Source organism: Danio rerio, chromosome 5 (assembly GCF_049306965.1).
Source record: "Danio rerio strain Tuebingen ecotype United States chromosome 5, GRCz12tu, whole genome shotgun sequence".
Taxonomy (NCBI): domain Eukaryota; kingdom Metazoa; phylum Chordata; class Actinopteri; order Cypriniformes; family Danionidae; genus Danio; species Danio rerio.
Window position 1 is genome coordinate 25503022 of NC_133180.1, and position 26267 is coordinate 25529288.

General features: G+C 36.9%; 1 protein-coding gene across 1 annotated transcript in view; it reads right to left on the reverse strand.

Moving 5' to 3' along the window:
* gas2l1 (growth arrest-specific 2 like 1) overlaps positions 1-24659 on the reverse strand; it is a 53434-nt gene extending 28775 nt beyond the window's left edge. Inside the window, exon 1 of the mRNA XM_695912.10 lies at positions 23518-24659. Within this exon, the coding sequence (XP_701004.4) occupies positions 23518-24213 (696 nt within the window). The 5' untranslated portion in view covers positions 24214-24659. The remainder of the gene's footprint in view (positions 1-23517) is intronic.
* Positions 24660-26267: the final 1608 nt, after the last annotated feature.

Below are 26267 nucleotides of genomic sequence, written 5' to 3' on the forward strand. Positions count from 1 at the left end.
TTTTGATCCTTTGTTCAGCACTTTGGCCCACTGAGGTTGAACTTAAATGCGCTCTAGAAAGTACTTTCCATAGCAATAATGGCAGCACTTTATTTTCCAGTCCAGTTCTACAAAAATACTATGCACTTGTTACAATAATTGCAATAACTGGGTAATAACTATGTACTAATGCTGAACCTACCTCCAAACCTAACATTACCTTAAAGTGTGTGTAATTACATGCAACTAACCCTAAACATAACCCTCATCCTAACCCCAAACATACAGTATAAGTACATGAACTGAATTAATATTGCTCTGTACATCAATCACACTAGTGACTTTGTAACAAGAATGAAAATGGACACTTAACAAAAAGAACTGTGCTCATGTGCTTTCAGGCCTCATCTTTTTTTTTTTTTTTTTTGTACCAGCAGACTATCCCAAGGTCTGTTATCAGGGCTGCTGTTTTGCCTGAGTGTGTGAGTGTCTGGAGGGAAAACTCTGTTTATCACTCTGCTTCCTCCAGTACGGCACTGAGGGAGCCCGAATCAAAGACACAGCGCTGGGTGCGCCAGCCTGGAGATGCAGAGCGGGAAATGGAGCATCTGAGAGATAGTGTGCTGTATCTGTCTCTCTGATAACTGCAGGCTACCTGATAGACACACGCTCTGACAGAGGTAACATGCAGGAGGATGGCTGGGTGAGTGACTGAAAGACCCTTCCGGCTTAGATATAGAAAGGCCCTGGGTGTGGACTGTTTTGGAGTAGTGGAATCGGTTCTCAGTAATCGCGTGACTGAGTGTCTCAGAAGAGTTCTGTCTAAACAGACGCTGTTTTTCTGTCCCTCATTGTCTCTCGGCTAAAGAGAAATATAGTGGCAGACTTGCCTTCACACTTAAAAACTGCAAGCTGTTTTTTAGGACTCTTTTTCTAATGACTGTAGATTTGTTTTTAAATGTGAATGGGATTTTATGCATGCTTATTAAGTCTGGGCGATTTGGCCTAAAATCAAAATCTCAAATTAATTGAACATTTTAACTCGACTACGTTTAATGAATGCTTTTTTTTATTTATTTTATGTTTTTGCACTCATAATTCACTGACAAGTTTTGTACAGTAAATATGCTCACATATTACAACAAGTGAGAGATTTCTGAATGAAGGGTGTATTACTTGATTTTAAAATAATTGAAGGAAACACACACTATGATTTTTTATTGAACATCAACACTGACCAACTGAAATTAAACACACGTTGCCTAAAACATGGCTCTCCGTGCCGCCCACCGTGGTCACCGCTACCAAACCGACCACTCACAAAGCTTGCGCTATGTTTTGTAGTGATGTGTAGTTTTTTTTAATTATAATTATTTGGGGGGGGGGGGGTTCACCTTTAATAGACAGGACAGTATAGAGTGCTGACAGGAAAGCATGGGGAGCAGAGAGATAAAGGATTGGCATAGGACTACGAGGCTAAGTGCATGTATCGACGCACTAACCACTACACCACTGGCGCTGTCTTGTATAATATTAGCACAATAAAATAAGCATAAATCATAATGTAATGATTAAAAGTATAAATTAGCCTTTACAAACCAGGGTCACGTGACTCCACACACAGTAGGGAAAGTAATTAAATAAATTGACCTGGAAATTTTTGATTGACTATAGGTTTTGAATATCGATTTCGATTACTTTGCGATTAATCGCCCAGCCCTTATGCTTTTGACAACTCTTATTAAGTGTTATTTGCTCAGTTACAAAAGATTCAAAGTAGGTCGGCACACTGCCATGAAGCCTGATGAATACACCTGATGAAGACCATGTCGGTCGAAACGTAGTGTTTTTGTAATTTTGACTAATAAAATTTTTTGAGAGCTAAAGTGGCAGTGTGCCGACCTACTTTGAATCTTTTGCTACTTATGTTTGTTTTTTGATCGTGCACCTGCCTTCAAGTTTTTTTTCTAGATGTGCGCACATTTCTGTTTTTTGCAAGATTTGCTCAGTTACGACATTGTAAATACAAAGATGACATTTTTATGACAACTTATGACAACATAACCTGTTATAAATCTGTCATAAACATGATTGTCATGAGGCATTATGTTTGTGTCACGATTATTTTCCTGATTACGTTTTCAGTGGAACAAACTGTATTTGTCATTAAAATGTTTAACTAAAATTGTTCTAACGGTCAATTTTTTTTATAAGCATCATTGATATTTAATAACATTTTAATGACAATTCAGCTTGTACCACTGTAGCTGAAGAAAAATATTAATGACACTTTTATAAATTTCATGACATTTACAATGGCTTCCTGGCTTTCCTGAGCTTGCATAAAATCTCATTCACATTCTTGATGTGTCATGTAATGATTATGAAGGTTTAATGAACACCCCTTCAAGTAGAGTGTTAACATTTGGGGTTATAATATTAACTGGATAAACTCTTAAAATGCAATTAGAAATAAAAAACATGCAGTAAATGAAAAGGATACATTCTTAATATATCAAATAAATTCCTTGATGTAAACAACAACAACAACAACAAACAGATCATGTAATGGACAACTGAAACAATCTGAATATCACTGCACATCATATCAAAATGTTGTTTTCATTCTGAAATGCTTAAACCAAAATAAAAATGCTTTGGCTAAATTATGTCCCATTACTATCTTACAAGATTGTGTTCTCAGAAGTCAGCGACATCCAAACACAAGACAATATGCCAGTTGTTATACCACGTGCCACCAGCATACTACAGCAGCAAGTTAGTGTAGTAAAAAAAGATAGTCTTTTTTTTTCCTCCAAAAGTTCCAAAATATTCTCATTTTCATATGTAAGTTTAGATCACAGCTTTGAATTGAAACTGTTTTAAGGGCAGGTGTTTTTAAAGCAATTTATATCACATTTATCAGATGCATTTTACTGCATAGACACAATATTTAAACAATATGGTGCTGTTTGAGCCAAATACCTCACAGAGAAACGTTTGTTGTTTCAGTTGTGCAAGAATGAGAAATCTGTTGCTGAGAAGTTTATATCTGATTTCATCAGGAGATAGAGGCTGGGTGGACTCCAACCTAAATACGATCATGCCTTGAATTTAATGCACCGCTCAGGGCTTTAGGGGTGTCTAGCAAAACAAGACACATATTTTTATGTGGAGTGCGAGTGAATTGAGCGATATCAGCTGAAATAAACCTTACACAAGACTAGTAATAAAGTGCAGACATATAAAATAATTCCATGATATAGTTCAGTTAAATGTTCAGCATTTAGAAAGTTTTTCTTTTGACCGAAAATGATAATACACACAAAAATGACAATTCTGTGGGAGAATTCCAACCGGAAAAAATATAACAAAACATTGGCTACATCCAGACTTGCTGCCTCGCTGCACCTCGTAAAAAAATAATTCTAATACAACATAACAATTCAATCATGTCCATCAGAACAAAGAAAGCTTTAATAATAACCAATGACATATTTGCTTACAATCCTAACTTCTCACTAAAAATGCCACTAAAAAATCCAACTAGACCTGTGACTATATCCATTTTATGTGGTACAATATATAGCACCAAAATTTATTGTGATGAACAATATTATTGTCATTTTAATAGCCTTTTGACACTATAATACCATCATAATACAAGTACACTCTTCCAAAGAACGCACTTTTAAAATAATTTTATTTATAATTTTTATTATATTTTATTTGTAAGACTATTTCAGTTAATTATAGTCATTTTAACTATTTAATAATTAGGTATTGGAATTAGATTGTAAAAAAACATATATACTAAATAAATAAATAAAAATATTAAATGTCCAAACTAAAAAGAACTAGAAAAAGTAACAGATCTATTTTCAGTCGTCAGGCACCCACAAGAAAATATACTATAGTAATTTATAGTATAGTGTTTTTGTTTTACACACTGACACCTCCAATAGAGATAAAGCATCTGCGCAATCAGCTGAAATGTGGTTAGAATTGGTTTTTATGTATGGGCAATATATATTGCATCACCAAAATGAATAAAGACATGTTCACGCACTGTGTGATAAGACAATATATTAAATATTGTGATTGTTCTAAGTGCAACACACTGTTCAAAAACATACATTTAGGCTGGGTGTCCACCGAAGTGCTTTTTTGTCAATCTGAGCATTTGTTTCCTGTTGATGTCAACGGTAGCTCCATGTTTTATTTGAGCGCCGGCAACACAGCGAGGCGCTGAGCAGGCGTTGTAAGGTCAGTGCTGAGCGCTTGGCATTTTCGCAGGTGTAGCAAGTAGAAAAACAGTTACTTTTAAGATAGCCGTCAAATCACAGTGGAGGAGGGGCGGGACCTCAACTATCGCCACCACTACAACAACTTGTAACGATGTTCAGTCGATTTGTCCTACCTTGTCAGATTGTCCTACCTCCCATTCAAAAAGTAGGTAGCACATTTTGATGACACTTCAGATTTTGCTACCATGTATATTTTAATGTAGAGTAGTGTGATATGAAGCTGTAATATTCCCCTAACCTACCTAATCCCTAATCCCAACCTCAGAACCATTCCAATACAGTGTTGGTAGCATAATCTGATGAGTGGTAAACAGCGCTCACATTTCAGCAATAAAAGAAAACACTTCAGTGAGCACTCAGCCTTACACAAATACACATCCTGGTGGCACTTCAAGATGCCTCAAGAGTCTGAGATAGCTCAACAGTCAGAAATGTTACGCACAGGATTGTAAAATATAAGGGACAGTGAACAACACTAACACTGCCTTCAAAATTTGATCAGCAGACGGCACCTCCTGAGATGAGAATTGAAGCAGAATATGGATTTGAACATGCTTCGATGCCTTCCCACCTTAAAATGCTGCATCTAAAGAGAGAATTGAAGAGTTTTGGATGCAGCAATAGAGAGTGGGTTTGACAGGTTTGACATCACATGTGCATATGGTTGAATAAATGATGACAGATTATTATTTTATTTTTATTTTTTTGGTGAACTATCCCTTTAAACCAAAGCCAAAGGACATTTGTGACATTTTCAGTTTCAGCAAGCAAGCAGTGATCTGAGATCAGGGATTGTATCACAAAGAGCAGTGTGCTTTTCCAGCAAACTTACAGATGGAGGGAAAACATAGGGGAAACCCCCACACAAACATACATTCACACATCTCTCTTATCTGATTGTCAACCGCAATTAAAACGACAGTCCTTTCACCACCAAAACCCAAAACACCACATATTTCCTCAGACGCATACAGATGAACACAGGCCTAACCAGACAAACCAGCTGCTTTGAATTATTGGGCGTATCATGAAAGGCTTAACATGAACTAAATGTTCCCTTTCAAATAGTAACCTAAAAGATTTAGTTAACACGGCACAATGATTTCTGTTTAGTCAAGTAAGCAATGATGTACACTGACTGAAATCTGATGGTCAGACTGGAGTAAGAGCAATATAAAGGCTTGTTGTGGCTTGTGCTTAAGGGCAAAGTAAAATATGTGTCCAATCTAAGAACTAAAGAAAGTCCTCCTCACAAGCCTCGGCATAAGACTATCACAAGCTTGGCCTTTTATTTCGAGGCTTTATGACAAAAACCAAAGCTAAGTTTAGGGAGACAGACAGAGCTATAATTTTACACTAGTACCAGGAACATCAGGTGATTTTCGAGTCTGAATGTGGTTACGTATAAAATTCACATGACTTAAATTGCACATGGTGTAAAATCTCTCCAGCTAATTATTATCTGACAATATCTTCTTCACATTTGCTTTTCTCACAACGTACTGTACAGATTATGTAACACATTTTCATATCTTAGCCACAGTTAAATTTGGCCATGGAAAATCTCTATCAGACCACAAAGGAGAAAAAACATGCGGGTCATTAAGATATTCAAATACTGAACTCGACTGTAGTGTCAATGTGAAATCAGTAGACGTTTCATTACAGTTACATTTAGCCGACTCTTTTGTCCAAAGTGACTTACATATGAGGAGGCATCCAGTGATTCAACAAGAAGAGGCAATACACAAAAGAAGTGCTAATTATGCAAAGAAACTGTTTGTGCTTAGAGAGCAAGTGCTAGAGTCAGAAAAAAAAAGGGGGGGGGGGGTTGAGAAAGAGAGAAAATATTGTTTCTACAGGTCAAGCCTACTCACCTGTGTGAAGCACACTTCATAGATGAATATGAATTTATAGCTAAATTGTTTACAGTTTACATAATTAGTTTATGTCCTTACTACAACATACCGTTAATGCTAGACACTACACATGTAATAGGTAAATTTGAACTAATGAAAATACTTACAGGTCGTGGCTCATAATCCACAGCTTCATCTATTATGGTTGGAGCTGCTCCTTCTTTGAGGAGTTTTTAGTCGAATGCAGCACTGAACTGGGAGAGATTCTGGAAGTTCTCCTTTGTCAAATGCTAGAGCTATATCTGTTTTATATATCTCTGGAACATTATTCAATTTAAATTGTTAGCACTTCTCTCATTGTGTCATGTCCTTTGGAAGCCCAAAAACAAAAAAAAGAACAAACACTTGTGGAAATAGCAGCATTTGTTGATACTCTTGTGAACAAACGTTTTTAAAAGGTTTTAAACAAAGATAACAATGTTGTTGAAACTTCTTTTCACATGGATCTGGAAAAATGACCAAAGATGCTGATCATCAATGATAGATGGTAGGTGGTGATAAACAAATAAACAAACAAAAACGCTATGATCTGAGCAGTGCTTAATTTGTGAATTGCGAGGTCCCGAAACAGACCAGGGTAACGGATTCAGCATGTTACCCGAGGATGTAGAGATGTCGCGAATGATAGTGAAGAGGGTTGGGGAGTGAACAGCGGACAGGGGAGAAGGGCAGTTGAGGAGGGGGATTGGTAAAATGAGGTGCCGGATCAGATTTCAGAGGAGTCGGATACGGCACAAATTAAGCCCTGGATATGAGTTTGCATACAAAAATAGTCCTGAGGTCCGCCATAGTTTTTTATTAAATTGTAAAGTACATTGAACATTTTGGTGATTTACAAAATATTATGATATTATAGTACTTAAAAACCTTGAGCTTTGAAACACATCTTTAAAAGTCTACATTTTTAGGCTCACAGAATGCCACTGCTGTGAAAATATATAGACAAAACACATAGCAAGATTCTCTTTTTAGACAAAAAACTGCGAAAACATTAATCTCATAAAGGGATAGTTCACATAAGAAAGTAAAATTCAGTTGTCATTTACTCATCCTTCACTGTATCAAAAATGAACTCACTCTCAAGTGTTTACATACCTAAGTAAGATAAGTTTCATTCTTCTGTTAAACAAAAAAATGTTAAAAATGTAAAAAAAAAAACTGCAACCATTGACACTAATAATAGATGTTTTTCTTACTATGTAGTCATTGGTTACAGGTTTTTAGCTTTCTTCATCTCATAAAGTCATACAGGTTCGGAAACACTTGAGGGTGAGAACATTTTCATTTTGGATGAACTATAAGTTATGAAAAAGTAACCTTTAAGCCATACATTTTTCCTTTAGTCAATAGCCAATAATTTTATCATTAACGAATTGGAAAAGTACAATTTAATACATTAAACTGATAAAAGATATGTTAGTGCTGTCATTCAGTTCGCCCACTTCAGTAAAATCCTTACTTTCCAACTGGTAACAGTCATATTGTCATCAGGTTTACTGTTAAATATGATTTAAACCAAAATGTATTTCAATTTAACTTGTATATTTCTCATTCTATGATACTGTTACACACAGAATACCACTACATTACCATGGCACAAGTACAAAAACAATGAGCTCACATCTTGTCTCACAGGTCATTCAAAACAAACTGTAATAGGAATGGCATCCATGCTGTGATTCCATCAGCCACCAACAGAGTTAAGAAAGCACACAGAGCAGATACAGACACGACCGCACACGCACCCAGCTCCACATGCTCACCTAAACACGAATGTGCATACACATGTGCACACAAATCAAACGCTGAGCTTAGACAGATGCTGTGCGAAATAACTGATAACAAGAGTATTACTGAAGCAAATCACAAAGAGATACGTCTTAGAACAGCCAAAAATAAAGCATACATCAGAATGAGCATCATTAAAAAAAAGATGAGTTTACATGGGAAATATGCAGAGAGAGAGAGAGGGGGAGAGAGATACATTCTCTCAGCTTGTGTGATTCTGACCCAGCATAAACTGCCATGACCTACTTTTCTCTCTCTCTCTCTCTCTCTCTCTCTGGTGTAAAATCCATCAGAGGCGGGTCTAGCAGTCTGTACAGTACACAGGCACCTCTGGCAAACCGGCTCCTGCTTATTTTTGAATGCATGTACTGGACTGTAGAGCAGGGTTGTTATTGTAAACTCAAACTAAGACATGGAGTGGAGTTCGCCTGGATGATGCAAGCGAAGAAGCTTGAACAGCTTTATTTGGCTAATTCTTCTCTGAAAATATGCATATGGTGGGTTGATATGAACCAAAATAACACAATAGAAAAATTAGAAACTACTTATACAACCTAAAATAAAGCATGTGTTTTTTATCAACCTAAGCACTCTATATATGAGAGAAACCTGGCTTTCACTGGTGTGGGTGAAGTGAAATCATCCCATAGGCAATCTAGTGTATGAATGAAGCCAGCACATTTACTGTTTCTGATAATAGAGAGCCACAATGAACGGTAGAAAATAGCAGAGGACTCTGCATTCTCTTTGTGTAGTGAGCAATCTTATTTAGTGTCATTCCTTTTATGTCGAATCCTCACAATTTGCCCAATTTTAAATAGTCATTTGCAAACTGACATGAATTCAAGTTTGGGCTTAGTAACTTTTATTTAATATTTTTGAAAGAAAACCCAAGACCCAAGATCAGTGGTCCGGTCCCCACCTATTTTATCACCACAGAGAGGTCAACGCTTGACAATTTTACAGCAGCCTGGGGGGTGGGTATATGTAGACTGTTAGGCAACCATTAACTGTTTTCAACCATTGCTGACAAAATGCTCTCAGCATTCTGAGGATGTTTTCAACTGGGTGCACCTGGTTACTCCAATATGTGCGCAAAACCCTTTCGCCTCCATTGGAAATAATTAACTTGCATGCGGAAAAGAGGTGATATTTAAATGGCCACTGTCATTTGCGATCTCCAGCAGTTGATCTTCGTCTTGCACAGACACGCTGGATTCACCTGATTTATTGACAAATGGGTGGCGGATTCATACCTTTGGCAGTTTGTAGGTCCTTCACTGGGTCTTTTCCCCTTTGCAAAGAAACTTCAACAGACGTCTGTTTCTTACTCAGTTTGCTAGCTTGTGGGTTAAATTTTGGCATTCAATAGCCCGAGATGTAACCAAGAGAATACAGTCATTGCTCAAAACAAAAGTTATTATTTTTTTATTAAGGATCATTCAGACTTAAAAATGCAAATAATTAATTATTTCTTCTTCTGCCAGGTACCAATTGATCCAAAGACTGGTATCGGTCCACAACCTGGGGTTGGAGGCAACTGCTATAAATAATAGTAAAATAATGTATGTGTCAAATGTTTATGTTTGTTTTATTTTACATAAATAATGATCTGCTTATATTTCTGTTCATCATGAATTCTACACAAATATTAAGCAGCACCACAATATAGAACATTACTACTAATAAGAAACGTTTCTTGAGAACAAAACCAGCCTATTGGGATTTCTGAAGAATAACATGACATGGAATTAGGGCTGCACAATATTGGGAACATCTGATATTGCGATATTTGATTTTTCTTCAATAAATTAAGAGTTCAGATGCAAAAACCTCTTAGTGCCATCTGAAATTTCCATAAAGAAAGCCGAGAATAATGCTCATTTTCTATGTTGAGCTATTATTACACTTTGAAGACCATGCAAAAGACTTACACTTTGCCTCAAAAGTGAAAATGCTAAACCTACACACAGAAGCCTGATAAAAATGCTAATTTTAGAAGACGGATTTAAGACGGCATTTAGAGATTTTTGCTCTATATGAACTTTTCAGATATGATGATTTTTTTTTTTTTAGTAGTCTAACAGTTTTCTGGTACAAAAAAAATGCTTTACTTACTTTGCTTTGTCTCACTTCCAATCCATATATCAAAAAATTCTTAGATAAAGTAAAAAATTCTGTTTTGTTTTCACCTTCAGAAGAAATAAGTCAAAATTAAGTGAGTTTTTCCTTCAAACAAGCATTATCTGCCAATGGGGTATGAGAAGTCAAGCTTTTGCTTTGAAATGTGGATATTTGGACTAGAAACAAGACGAAAATGATAACTGATGATTATCCATAAATTGTATAAAAAGTTACATTTAATTATTTTTTGTAACAAACCTCCAAACATCATCATTTCTTGTGCCCGAATCTTTTAAACCCTCTTGAAATGCCCTTAAAAACACATGCAAATGATAAACTTTCACTCTATTATGGTTAAACTCTACAAATCACATGTGTCCTGTGGATCTTGGTCTCCTATGATTCCCACTCAATATCTTGCAATGTGACTATTGTTAATGTGCCTATTGCGATATCGATGCTGAAACAAGATATTGTGCAGCCCTACATGGAATACTGGAGTGACATTAAATAAACAAATAACACTTTAAAAATATTCAAATAGAAAACAGCTGCTTTAAATTGCAGCAATATTTCACAATACAGTTAAATCAAATGCAGCCTTGCTCAGACTTCTTTTTTTTTTTTCAAACAAACACACTAAAATAATAATGGCACATATAAAAGAGATTTGCCAATATATTTGTTACACTACACTCTGAAGTAAATTTAAAATTGTTATTAAAGAAGAGCTCACTTAAAAACGTATTTAGCTGTGAGGCTGACAGAGCAGCAGCTCACCTCAGCTGCCCTCACTCTTTTCGCAGCTCCCTTTATTCTCCATCCATATTTTTCTCGTTTCCCTGTCCTCATCTGCCCCCTGTTCCGTTTCTTTTCCTGCACTGATTTCTTCTTTTCTTTCGCTCTCGCCCCCACACGTCTTTCATCCACTCTCTACCAACTGTTTTTTCCATATCTTTCACTGCAAACCGTTCTATTTTCTTCTGACTCCACCTCTGTGAGATATCAGCCTCTCTCCACTGTGATTGTCCTTCGATTCACCTCTAGCTCACAGCTATGTCTCTCCCTTCCTCCCTCTCTCACTGTCCTCACGTTCCTTTCAGCCTTTGGGGGATTGCAGTTCTCTTCCATAAATCTCAATTGTGACCCTTGAGGAAAACAGCATATAGGAGAGCATACGAGTGGTCAAAATCCTGCTGGCATTTTCTGCAAGAACATCAGAGAAGTGCTTTTGCAATATGTGGTTAGTGCTATAGGTGTATGCTGGGCAATTATTATGTAGTTTTCTGGGTGGTTGCACACAGGCCCAAGTCAAAAGGGCCCACAATCATGTCTCTTGCTGTGTCCGAAATTATATACTATCTTTAAGTCTAAAGATAAGTGAACATTGAACATTCAAGTTTCAATTACTTTTTGAGTAGCACAACTGTGTGTAATATAGTAACTGGATTTTTTTGCATCCCTTTTTGCTGCATACTGTATGTATGCTGGCAAATTCTGACTTAAAGGTTTTGTTTAATTGTAAATAAAAGCCTTGTACATAGTCTTATTATCTTTTGGGAGAAGCCTGTGTCATTTCTAATCAAATAAACTTGCTGCTTGCATAAAAGCAACATTAAGTCAACATTTGTCAGGGATTTGAATATTTTGGGGTTTGAATGTCTATACACACAAATATATACAGAGACCCAGAAGGGAAGTGATGGTGGGGGGAAAAAATGAGTGGGAGAAAAAAAATATGTGGGAAAAAAAAACAGTGATAGGAAAAAATAATAATAAAATAAATAAAAAAATAAATTTATATATATATATATATATATATATATATATATATATATATATATATATATATATATATATATATATATATATATATATATATATATAAGTTTTTGCATTCCCTCGCAAGGACATTTTGCATTATCCCACATAACTGTTTTTCCACAAACACTTCCTGTTCACTTCATGCATGTCAACCCTCCCATTTTTGCAGAGATTCTTCCGTATTTTACCATTCTATCACTCTATCATTCTATCATTAATTATTTTCCCATATTTCTTGTGTATTTTCAATCTTGAAAGCACGCTGAATATAAAAATGTCTGCATTCACTTTCTTTCCATTAAAGATCTGCGTCAATCACCGCCCTTCATTTACAACCTATGAATCAGGCAATGCATGTATACGGACGCGCTCCTAATGATAAACTGATCCCTGATCAGCTTATGTACATTTTGCGAGATAACGCAAAACCTCTTTGCGAGGGAAAGCAAAACATCTTTGCGAGAAAACGCAAACATCTCTCCCACTCAGTTTTTTTTACTTCCAGTCCACCCATTTTTTTCCCCACCATCACATCCCTTCTGGGTCTCTGTATAAATACATACTAGGACTGCATGATAAATTAAAATGAAAATTGCAATTTAGCATAAGCTTCAATTCAGATTTGCTGACAGATATTGCAAAAATGCTAAATGATAACGATATGATATCATTTGTTAATTTGATATAATTTGTTAATGCTTCTGAATTTTCAAGAGTAGCCCAAAACTAACTGAAGCCACAGAAATTAGAGGATCCATTAAATGGCATAATATTTTTGGCTGATAAATTTGCATTGGCAGAAAATTCAGTCCATCTCTAATATCGACACACTTTTAGATTCCCATTGCTGCACATTTCTGCCATGTGATTGGCTCTTAGATCAAAGTCTAGAGCTTGTCATTGTTACTGACATAAACTTTGTTGCAGTTTGATATAATATTGATTATCGGCCCAGCCCTACTTCGATTGTCACGCACATCTTGTCAGAGAAACATGGCTTTGTGTTCAGGAGTATATTTCCTCCAAAGGCCAGAGGGCGCTCTCATGCGGAAACTACATACACCACATGAAGATATGCAGAAATTCAAACAGAGGTCTTAACCGTGTTTATCAACCTGTTAAATCATAACATATGAAATATCATTTCCTGGTCCAAGCCGCTACTCATTTGACTTTAGAAAATATTCGTTTATGACCACTTTTTTGGCATATCATACATTAAAGGGAATTTTAAAATCCTGGTGTACACAACAGTTTCTGGACTTGCTGCCTCACAGACACCAATATTTTGACAAATTTTAAAAATGAATCACTCTCTGGCCATCAGATACAATGCATATATATATATATATATATATATATATATATATATATATATATATATATATATATATATATATATATATATTATTATTATTATTACTATTTGTTGAGTCTCTCCATACAGTTTGATAGAGCGATTGGACGTCAAGCGGATTGATTTCATGTGACTAATAATCACATGACTATAGAATCATCACAACTCAAAGGTATGAGGTGAGTTTGGAGTAAAAATTGTGGTATTTTCACATACTTCTTACACATCGATCTTTACAGTCTTGTTGTGGACTGTTACAACTCTTTTTGCATTCTTGTTGGAACTCACACTGCTAGCGATCAAAGATTTATGTTTATTTGGCAAGCCGAACGCATTCTGCACTGTACATGAGACATGGGGTATATTGATTGACAATGGTCTACAGCCAATCAGGAAGCAGAACGCAATGCGCTGTTTTAAAAAGCGCATATTAAATTGCACTAAAAAAATCTGCAAAACTGTGAATCCGCGAAAGGTGAACCGCGTTATAACGAGGGACCAGTGTATATACAGTTGAGATCAGAATTATTAGCCCCCCTGTTTATTTTTTTCCCTTTATTCTGTTTAACGGAGAGCAGATTTTTACAACACATTTCTAAACATAATAGTTTTAATAACTCATTTCTAATAACTGATTTAATTTATCTATGCCATGACGACAGTAAATAATATTTTACTGGATATTTTTCAAGACACTTCTATACAGCTTAAAGTGACATTTAAAGGCTTGACTAGGTTTATTAGGTTACCTAGGCAGGTTAGGGTAATTAGGCAAGTTATTGTATACTGATAGTTTGTTTTATAGACTATCGAAAAAAAATTGAGCTTAAAGGGGCTAATAGTTTTGACTTTATTTAAAAATTAAAAACTGCTTTTATCCTATAGCCGAAAGAAAACAAATAAGACTTTTTTCCAGAAGAAAAAATATTTTTAGACAAATCCTTGGTTTGTTAAACATCATTGGAAAATATTTTAAACAGAAAAAAAAAATCAAAGGGGGGCTAATAATTCTGACTTCAACTGTATATATTATTTTCAATTGAATATTTTATTTGGACATCATGGCTTGCTTTTTGTTGTTGTTACCGTCCCATCTATGTTGTCATGTAACCACCAGTTTGCAAAAAGAATTGTTCTACTGTACAAAAGCAATAATAAAAATAATAATAATAACTCACAGAATGATTATCTTTGATTTAATTTTGGTTGAATTATTCGATTGAATTGTTTATGACTTTTATAATATAGCTGGCCAGTGATCTATGGCTCTGTGAAAAAGGTGTTGGAGATTTACAGCTGATTACAGAACCAACTTTACTGACAAAATGTGCATTATGATTATCATAATAATGTAATAATCAAAAGGCAGAGTGGAAACTCACTACAAGTGTTTTTATTACAGGTAAAAACTAATATGAAAGACGGCTTTACACACTTTTAACAAACAACAGCCCAAGATGCAACAAACATACAATTACCGCTCAAATTAAACACAAGCACAAATGTCACAAAACACAAAGTTGTCACATGGAATTTGGGAATTTATAGATTTACACTGAAAACTGGAAACAAAAAAATGCCTTTTCACTATAATAGTGAAGTAATATTTTGCCATTAAATAACAAGAATTGCCTCGTTAAACGTGTAACAGTTTTTATCAAACATACACTAAAAGAAATGTGACATCTAATTAGAAAATTTGCATTTGTTCAATTAAATGTATGCATTTATACCAATGTATAACTACATATTATGGGAAATATTGAATATAAACGTCTATTTAAGAAGCCAATGCAACTCACTACCATTAACTGGTAGTTAAATTTGTAGATTTTCAGTGTACAAACCTCTTTCAATAAAAATAACTCAATGGGAAATTTGTCTTGGCATTAAACCTTCAGCAACAGCACATTACTCTACAAGTCTCCAAGATTTGGGATTATTAATGTCTGATCTTTATGAGGAGGGCAGCCATAATGCACTGCACCAGCAAAAAGCTTGTCCACTCTTCCCTTTCAAGCTCAAAACGGAGACTATATGTGTATTATATGCATGCATGTGTGTGTGCGTTTGTATGTGCGTGTCAGAGGAACAAAAACAGAGGGAGACTACTGGGGCTGTGCATTATTGACAAAACCATGAAGCAGAATGTCAAGGCCTCGGGGGTGTGGGGTGAGAGAGAAAAAGAGAGGGGGAGAAAAACACAGAGAAAAGAGTGTCTGTTAGATAAAACAGCACTGATGTCTTAGCTTGGGCATCCTTTTGGTCATATGCCTTCATGTCTTTTTATTTGGTGTTTCTGACAAGATGCTGTCTGTTTTGCTGTTTATAAGAGCATTTGTAAAAAAAAAAAAACGGACATCAGCACTGGTAATTTGTTCTCCTGCCTTCATAATGTGGCTTAAACAACAGCATCATTTTGATTCAAGTGATTTTATCAAAACTTTTACTAAATTTGTTCCAGTTGTGGAGGGTCACAAGTTAATTACAATTATAGTTTTACATCTATATTTGACCACCAAACCCATGTCTCTGCCAGACTTAATTCATACCACAAAATACAACAGATCAAGCTTTCTGATAAATGTTTTCATTTTCAAAACTCCTGATATGGACTGATGGATGATAAAACTTGCAGAATCAGATCAGACTCAATATAACAAAATAAACCTGTAAAGAGGCGATCTAGTACTTTATCAAGCATTTGTTCACTGTAATTAAAATTTTATCAAAATCATTTTACCGAAATGTATGTAGTATTAAATCATCCAATAAAAGGGGTCTATTACACAAAATGCACTTTTACATGACATTTGAACATAAATGTGCGTCGGCAGTGATGTGGTGTGCTTCGGATGTGTGTGCTGTGCTTAAAAAATCTGTACAGAACAGTTTTGTGAACGCGATTTAAACTTACCGGCCACTTTATTAGGTACACCTGTCCAACTGCTCGTTAACGCAAATTTCTAATCAGCCAATCACCTGGCAGCAACTCAATGCATTTAGGCATGTAGACATGGCCAAGACAATCTGCTGCAGTTCAAACTGAGCATCAAAAAAAGAAAGAAAGGTGATTTAAGTGACTTTAAACATGGTTGTTGATGAGTATTTCAGAAACTGCTGATCTACTGGGATTTTCATGCACAACCATAACTAGGGTTTACAGAGAATGGTCCGAAGAAGAGAAAATATCCAGTGAGTGTCAGTTCTGTGGCGCAAATGTATTGTTGATGTTAGAGGTCAGAGGAGATGTCCAGACTGGTTCGAGCTGATAGAAAGGCAAAAATAACTCAAATAACCACTTGTTACAACCAAGGTATGCAGTAGAGCATTTCTGAACGCACAACACTTCTAACCTTGAGGCAGATGTGGTACAGCAGCAGAAGACCACACCGGGTGCCAGTCCTGTCAGCTAAGAACAGGAAACTGAGGCTACAATTCACACAGGCTCAACAAAATTGGACAATAGAAGATCGGAAAAATGTTGCCTGGTCTGATGAGTCTCAATTTCTGTTGCGATATTTGGATGGTACACTGAAAAAAGTGTTGCATGCAGAACTGTTGCAAACAATGTATTTGTGTTGAATTTAAACAAACAAATTAAATGTAATAATGTTCAACTTAATTTGTTTGTTTAAATTCAGCCCAAATAATTTGTTTACAACCACTTAACATAAAAAATGTAGTAAATCCAAGGAATCATCTTTGAATATTTTTTTTTCAGAGTAGGGTCAGAATTTGGCATCAACAACATGAAAGCATGGATCCATCCTGCCGTGTATCAATGGTTCAGGCAGGTGGGGGTGGTGTAATGGTGTGGGGGATATTTTCTTGGCACACTTTGGGTCCATTAGTACTACTTGAGCATCGTGTCAATGCCACAGCCTACCTGAGTATTGTTGCTGACCATGTCCATCTCTTTCTGACCACAGTGTTCCCATCTTCTGACAGCTACTTTCAGCAGGATAACGCGCCATGTCATAAAGCGCGAATCAACTCAGACTAGTTTCATGAACCTGACAATGAGTTCACTGTACTCAAATGGCTTCCACAGTCACCAGATCTCAATCCAATAGTTGGGATGTGGTGAAACAGGAGATTCACATTATAAATGTGCAGCCGACAAATCTATAGCAACTGCGTGACGCTATCATGTCAATATGGACCAAAATCTCTGAGGAATATTTCCAATGCCTTGTTGAATCTATGCCACAAAGGATTAAGGCAGTTCTGAAGGCAAAAGGGGTAGTACGTGATTATGAAAACCAAACCTGTTTTTCTGAGTATCACAGGGTGTTACGTCTCCATCGTCTTCTAGAAAGACTTAAAGAGACTTTTTTTGCTTCACAAAAAGATCCGTCTACAGCAGGAGGGTCCAAGCTCGGTCCCGGAGGGCCGATGTCCTGCATATTTTAGTTACTACCCCAATTAAACACACCTGAACCAGCTAATCAAGCTCTTTCTAGGTATACAAGAAACTTCCAAGGAGGTGTTTTGAAGGAAGTTAGAGCTAAACTATGCAGGACACTGGCCCTCCAGGACCGAGTTTGGACACTCCTGGGCTACAGCACAGTATAATAAATGTCATATTACATCTGTGTATTACGTCTTAAACACAAGAGAAAATGTTCTCTTTATACTGATTAAACGAGGTGGAATGCAGTAAAAAAAAAAGTGCAACAAAACACTTATATTTAAAAGAAGTTTTGAACTTTCAATCCTAAATGATACCAAAACCCTAAAATGAAACCTAATATCGTAAATTTTAAATAACTAATATCTTGAAACCTAACCTTGTGGCTTTGAGGATATGATAAAAAGTTAAAAACTCTTACCAACCACAAATTAATTTATCGTTATTGTTTAAGTTCTGCTGTTGACATGTCATCTGAGTGTATTACTTCACACATTATATTGTCACAAACACGTCAGAGTGCTCAAAATAAGTATTGCGAGCATTCTGAGAAGCTAATAATTCTGCAGCTTTATGAAGAATGATGTAATGCAATGAGACAGTGTGTCTGTCAGCAACAGAACTTACACAAGCAAATGACGAATGTGCTGAGAAAGACGACATAGCAAAACCATACCGCTCTCTATCAACTTTGGGTTGAGCTCCACTGCACTTGTATTTATGTGACTGGACATTTTTAGCAAGACTAGGATGTACTAAATAACACTCTGAGGGGAAAGCAGGCCTGCCTCCCCCATACCGTCTAGCAATGGAAAATCCCAGGCAAACTCAACAGTGATGAGTAAGGCTTTAAAGAGAAAGATGCAGAGGAGTGTTTGCATTAGTGTTTCTGTAACTAAGAAAAATGAAGAGGAACTGCAGCATTGTAATTCAAATACACTCATATCTCAGAGACGCTTCTGCTTTTCCTCATAGCGCGACTGTTATTTCAGATCACCAAACCCTCTTGGGAAGTAAAATGTGTGTGTGTGTGTTTCTCTGGTTGAATATATAAGAGAAAATAATGGAAGGTGAGCATCAGGCAAAACTACCACTCATGCTCCTCAGGGATGAATAGCATTACCATGACCAAATCTGAGCACATCCATCTTATATCCTGTTTCCATGGAAATCTTTTTGAGAAATTTGAGATCAATGTGGAATAATCCTTATGGCCAGGTTTTTATTTCACAATCACAAATCTTTTGTGTTGACCGTGACTGTGTTGTTGGTGTTTTTCAGTCTTAAATGTTGAAATTTATTGTGACCAAGCTAATATCCAATAGATGAGAATGGCTGGATTGCACCCTACATTCATGTTTCTTACAGACAGCACTCAAGCAAACTGTATGTGTCTTTGAAAAAAAAAAAATATCTTCATTATCAAGACATGAATTATGATAAATTGAATTAGGGACAGTAAGTTAACAGAGTCAATCTCAGTTACATTACTAAGATCATTTCACCTGATCTGATCCTTGACTAGGCATGGGACAATAACCGGTTTCAAGGTTTACCACAATTTGGAAAAGTCAAGGTATTTAACAGCAAAAAAAAGAAGAAATTATAAACCGTTCCTAAGGTATATGTAAAGTTTTTTTTTTTCGTATTGTACAGTGTTTTTGAAACTAATTAAGATAGCAGATTTATTTGAATTATTTAGCCTGACATGTTTACTGTTCCAAAATATAAATGTTTCCTAAATTGAAATATATTGTGCTCAATGGGGGAAAAGTAGTTGTTTTGTACCCTGACATTTAAAAAGAGCATATTTTAGAGCTGTAATCACAGTACTGGGAAACCATGAAACCATGATGTTTTTATCCAAGGTTATCATACCGTCAGAAACTTATTCCGAACCACGCCTACCGTTGACTACCACTTTTGCTAATGTAATCTAATGTTGTCAGTTACACAGATGCAGTTTTATTAAATAACACTATGTAATGGACTGTTCACTCAAATAGAATTTTTCTCCACAATTTATTCTGCCTCATTTTGTTTCATATCTAAGTTTTTTTTCTTTTTCTTTTTTCAAACAATTCAACTAAATAGAATAAAAACACTGTTTGGTAATAAATAATTGTTGTCTTCTTTTATGTTGTGCAGGGGATTAAATAGACCACTTGTTGTTGTGTGCAATATCCCATTCATTTTAAATATGATTTATGCTGCAACATTAAGCATGCTTCACATTAGCATTAGGATAATAAAAATATATTCACATTAATCATGCACCAATATTTAAAATCTGTTATAAATAGATACAAAAAAAAATAGTCATTTTTTATTACAAAATAGCAAAAATCTTTTCAAATAAACTATACCTATAATATACCTACAATATTTATTAATTTTTCCTTCGGCTCAGTCTCCATTTCAGAGGTCACCACAGCCAAACGAACCACCAACTTTTCTACCATATGTTTTACGTTGTGCCTATCCAGCCAAAACCCAGTACAGGGAATCACCCATACACACTCAAAACTGATTTATACTTCTGCGTCAAGCACCGTCACATTGAAATGTAGCACAAGCTCTGTGATTGGTCATCTTGCTAGCTGTGACAAGTGTGGGCGGTGCTGAGAGCCTTGAGCCTGATCGAGCGAGTGTTTACAAGTGTCGAGTCCCGTGAAGGAGTTCCAGATGGAAACTTTTGTTTTGTGTTTATCTTATGATTAAAGTTGTTGCGCATCCGCAGGTTCCAGCAACTGAATGAGCGAGCTTTAGGTACTTGTACATTACGGTTGTGTTCAGAAAAAAATAAAACACCCATGAAGAAACTCGATACAGAGAAACAGAACAGGAAGAGCAACCAAACAGCACTCAGAAGTATAAATGCACGGCTACGTGCAAAAGCATGCGGCGTTGGTCATGGCAATCACTTGACGCAGAAGTATTATTCAACCTTACGAACAATTTAGTTTTCCCATTTCACTTATAGTGCATGTCTTTGGACTGTGGGGGAAACCGGAGCACCCAGAGGAAACCCACGCAAACTTAGGGAGAACATGCAAACTCCACACAGAAACGCCAACTGGTCAAACCAGGACTTGAACCAGCAACCTTTTTGCTGTACTTAAGACAATATGGACAATATTTTCTTAAAATATAAAATAATAATAAAATAACCACAGTTAAAAGATGTATTTAGGCAGCAGTTTGAAAATGGATTTTCATAACTTTAAATAAGCGCTACATTATATATTGTGTTATTTTATTGTAACTGTCTTTGAAGTGTGTATCTGTGTAACAACTGCCAAGTCTAAGAAGTCATGGGGTCACAATGCAAAGTAAAAATATTAATAATAATCACCTGGAACTTCCATATTCTCAAATTAGCTGCACGATAAAACAACAAGGCTTTTGAAGATATATAAGAGGAAGTGAGTGTGGAAGTATACTTGACCCAAACAACTGTCATAACTGTCTGCATAGCATATCTCTCAATTCTACCAACAAGATGAACTGTAAATGAACCAAACAAATGATCTGTCCAAACTTGTCTGGCAGAGACCAAAGGCAGTGTGAGATCTTATAATTACAGAGGGGAGGTAAACAAACACACAGATCAACACAGAAGACATGAAGAGAGAGTGATGACTGAATTCTGCTGAGAGCATCAGTATGTCCTGAAGCTTTACTGTGATGATGTTGCAGTGTTTGGACTTGCTGCCTGTCACTGAATCCCCGAAGTCTCTGCAGGAGAAAGCCAGCTGCTCTGTTCGGCAACATGGCTCACCGGATAAGATGACTAGCAGCTGCGCTAGACAATCCAGACAAGGTCAGCCATAAAAAGGGACAAATCAAACGTGTCTACTGTGCCAGACACCAGACAAATCTCAGAGTGTACACTTTAAAATTAGGCATACACTGGGTAAAAAAAATGCTATGGAATGATTTAACATCACCTGACGTCCACGGTTTCTTCATGCTGCCTGAACTTATGCTGATGCTTGCAGTTCATGCTCAAGGAAAAGATGCTTACACATTCACAAGAGCTGACGGCTGTTTCTCTGATGGACCAACACTAGATCAACAGCTCAATTTATAATGCAAGTGCAGATAAGGGCTGCTTGCACATTGATCTTTGGCATGATGCATCTGTTGACAGGTTTAAGTGGTGAAAGTAAAAGGAGTGAAGAGGGGGACTTTTAGAAGGAAATAACCACAGTTGCACACAGTAACTGAGAGGCAGTCTAATGAAGTCCCGGAGCACTAGTGCTTGTGGGAGATTGCAAATTTCCCCCTGTAGTTCCCATAAACATGTGGATGTCGGCATAACTGAGAGCAGATCTTGACGACTGGCAAAAGCACTATGCAAACTGAAGGAGTCTCTTTCTGTAACTCAGCCATGTTTGCTTTTCTGGCTAAGATGTTAATCAAATAAAGCGTGTTTATCAGCCACTTAGTTTATAAATATTTATCTGTCTTAGCTTGTCAGTTGGCTAACACAGACCAGGATCCAATACCTGATCCTAAAGAAACAACCTTTAACCTCCTCAAGAACACATCTAGGTGAGATATGGGATGGAGTGTCAACATTCTACATCAGCAGGTGGAAAGCAAAACATGCAGGCTCACGCAGCTCCGATACAAATCACACACACTCTCTGACCTTTCCTCCTGCCCCTTCAAAAACACACAGAAACGCACTCACATGATCAGATTGTGTCAATCATAAGGATTCGAGATAAAAGACTGAACAAATAAAAGTCTCAAGAAACTATTTGGATCAATCTGGATTAGAGCTTGTTTGTGTGAACCCTCTCAGTGGTTTTACTCAACATGGGTCACTCGAATCAATCAGAATTTTAGAAGTTCATTTATCATTCAGCAATTCAATCTCATGAATAGACTAAGATGGTTTCAGACTTTGAGGAGGTCTGACACAGGACTGTGTAAAAGTGTAAAGTGAATTGCTGAAATAAGTGCTTCACTATGAAGGATAGCTTTATTTCATCTGATATTTATAAATGTCTACTTTATTTCTAATTTGTAATGGAACAGTAGGGTTAAAGATAGATAAAAAATTTTTTTTGTGTGATCAGATGATAAGAAATGCACTGAAAAAAGGATTTAAAAATGATTTCTTGGATTTACAAAAAAAAATGTAAGTTATGAGGTTGGGTTGATTTATTTGGGTTGAATTTAAACAAACAAATTAAATTGAACATTACTAAATTTATTTTGTTTGTTTAAATTAAATCCATATTGCAACAAGTGATATATATATATATATATATATATATATATATATATATATATATATATATATATATATATATATACATACATACATATATACATATATATATATATATATATATATATATATATATATATATATATATATATATATATAATTATAAAGAGATAGTAAAAAGAGTAACAGTTTTGTTGTCATTGCAAGATTCAGTGAAATGGCTTGCACTAATTTGCTCTTCTAAACTGAAACTTGTGATGTGAAGCGCTATCTGAGAGAAGATCTACAGTAGCACTGAAAGTTCAGAAGCAAGGGAAGAACCTTTCAATAACCTATGTGCAGTTTCTAGTCGAATAATAACACATTGTAACACAATAACCACTGACACCACAAATCAACATAATCACTTCAATAGTTGCGTTTTAAATGCAACACGTGTTGAAGCACTTCCAGCATAGTTCCATCTTTACTGGTCAATAACCCACCAGTAGACCAAATTAATAATCTAGTTTGTGATTATCATGAACTTGAGAGCCTATGCTGACAGCTGTCAAACTCACCAGCTCGTCCAGATTGCGCATATCCAGCAGAACTCGCTTCTGCTGCTCCCGCCAGCGGGCCAACAGCTCCGGGTCGGGCTCACCGATGCTCTGCTTGCGAGTGTACGTCCTTTTCGGCGGGCTCTCGGACTCCCCGGTCTCCCCCATGACCTCCGTAAGGTTCTCCTGGTCTCGGATCTCCTCCTCGATCTCCTCCTCCAGTTGAATCAACATGGGGGCCAGCATGCCGAATTTGGCCCCGCGGCGAGCCACTTCCAGCAGGCACAGCACGAAGTTCTTCTCGTTGCACCTCTCCACCAGGTCGTTGGTCTCAAACATGAGCACATCCTTGATCCAGAGCTCCTGTCTGCACCAGCCGATGAAATTAGACACGTTGTCTCTGGCCAAAAACGACCCGGGAATGACATTCCTCGACTGGAAGACCACGTCCTTGCTGGGTATCCGCAAAGAGAGCGCCGCATCTGGACAGTTCGCCTTGAATTCGTGCGCGGCGCGGTTCACGTTGTTGGCATGCCGACAGAGCGCGCAGCCGGTCTCCAGACCCTCCATAAAAGTGTCCGCCGTGATGTCCAGATCGTACAACGTGTTCAGCCATTCAGCCAGATCCTCCTTCATGGCATACAGGTACTCCTCGCTGGATTTAAACGGCCTGATGCTTTTGGAGGCGGCGGACTGAATGTTGCTCTGATCGGCCATATTATGGGAAAACGTGAATCAATCAAGGCACGAAATGACGCACGCCTGTCTCCTACAGTAATCCTCCATAAACAGCGCTGGGAATGGCATAACGACGCGCGGCAGGAGCTCCTAGAGCGGGCCGCTGTGACTCTCGGCCCCGCTGTACAGCTGTGGGATTCCGCGATGGATTCCGGATGTCTGAGAGATACCCGCCTCCTTCGATGAGCACATAGCGATTACTCATTCCCCTGTGGAAGTCCAGACCGAAACAGAAACATGACAATTATCATCCGTACCTGACAGCTCGACGGCTCACTATCCCAGTCGACGCTCTCTCGCGTGTGAGGAGCGTCCGCATTGGCTAACCGCGCTCCGCAACGCCTCGTTTGTTCATTCGTTTACACCGGGAGGACGCATGGCTGATGGAGACAGGAAGACATCCCGGTCTACTGGGACACTTTAATAATAATCTTCGTCCGTTGGAAATGATATGACCGTCCCATGCGCCGCCTCCTGCACACGCGCTGAGCTGCTGCAGTGGCTTATACATCGAGTTACATCTCATTAGAGGATCAACGGCAACTTTATCCTAGCGCATCCCATTTATTTCAATTGCAGAAGCCGCCAGCAACGGCCAAAGCGTTTACATTTGCATACGACATTCAGTTGATACTAACGATCATTTGTAGTCAAATACAGTTTGTGTTTTGATGACAGCGCAAGTCGAGCAAAAATAGTAACGTGGACGTTGCCTTTGACTTATCATTTATCTATGATTTGCATGTGAGTTGATGGGGACAGGAGGTATTCAGTGATAATATCATGCTTGCAAAGTCGATGAGGTTTAATCTGCGCGAATATTTGATCATGTATTAGCCTGTTTGCACGCGTTCCTTGTCTGTTCAAATCAGTCCACGTGCTTGATTATGAGCAAGCAGAGGCAAACTATCTGATGTGTTAATTACTCTTATGTCTTCATGTTTTGAATTTTGGAAGGGCCATAAGCATAATGTGCAGCTAATGCAAAAAAAAACGCTATGGTAATATTTCCAGATTTTTACACTACTCATGAAATAAATAAATAATTAATACAATATATCAAGTAATAGGCTATATGGAATTGTGTATAAGTATAGATTATATTAACTTGGTTCAAAGTTTCTAGTAAAAAAGTTAGTCCAACAAGAAAGCAAATTGTTCTAGCAACAAGACAAACAATACGACAATTAATATTACCAAATAACTTCAGAAAATTCTGATTACCGTTCATGTTTCTTATTTCTGTGGACTAGTTAATAAACATAGGATTAGCTTCATTGACATCCAACGTAGCGCACTAACAAAGGCAACCTGTAGGCTGCTTTACTCCGTCGACCAGTGCCTTCGTGTTGTTTTAAACTTCTAGTCAATGCTCGAAGGCTTTCCAAATACTCCAATACTCAATTTTTTAAAGAACACAATTTTAATAGTAGCCGTAGTTACGGGTTAATTACATAACATTACCACAAAACACGTTTCTGACTGAATGAAAATAAAGAGGCCGCGGAGTGATCTGAGGCAGCAATCTAGTACCGGTATGTTGACAGTAAAATGGCGCGATTTACTAATGAAGACTACGAAATTGTTACATTTTGAGGCTGTCAAACAATGTAAAATAGTAACAAATGATTTACCCTTTCTTTACATTTTCATAGGATCCCGATAACATCACAGAAAACTAACCAAAAAAGTGAGTTCACTGAAAAATAAAAACTTGTACTATTTTTACTTTAATAAAATCATTTAAGTTACTCGCCCAAGTGATTCCCAAAAATAGAAAGAGTTTGGAAAAAGTGTGGATGACTAAATGATGACAGTTTTAATTTTAGGTAAACTATCTTGAGTAGGCTACTCAACATATTAAGTTTTAAACTAACTTATGTTGTGGGGAGGCTTTTTTTTGTAACAAGAGCAATGGTTATGTTGCCCAAGGATATAGCAGGGGGGTGGGGGGTCCCCCTCACTTTTAGAGTCAGACCATGAAACAGGTGATTAATAATTATGAGCTAAACTGTTGGATCTCATTCAGCTGT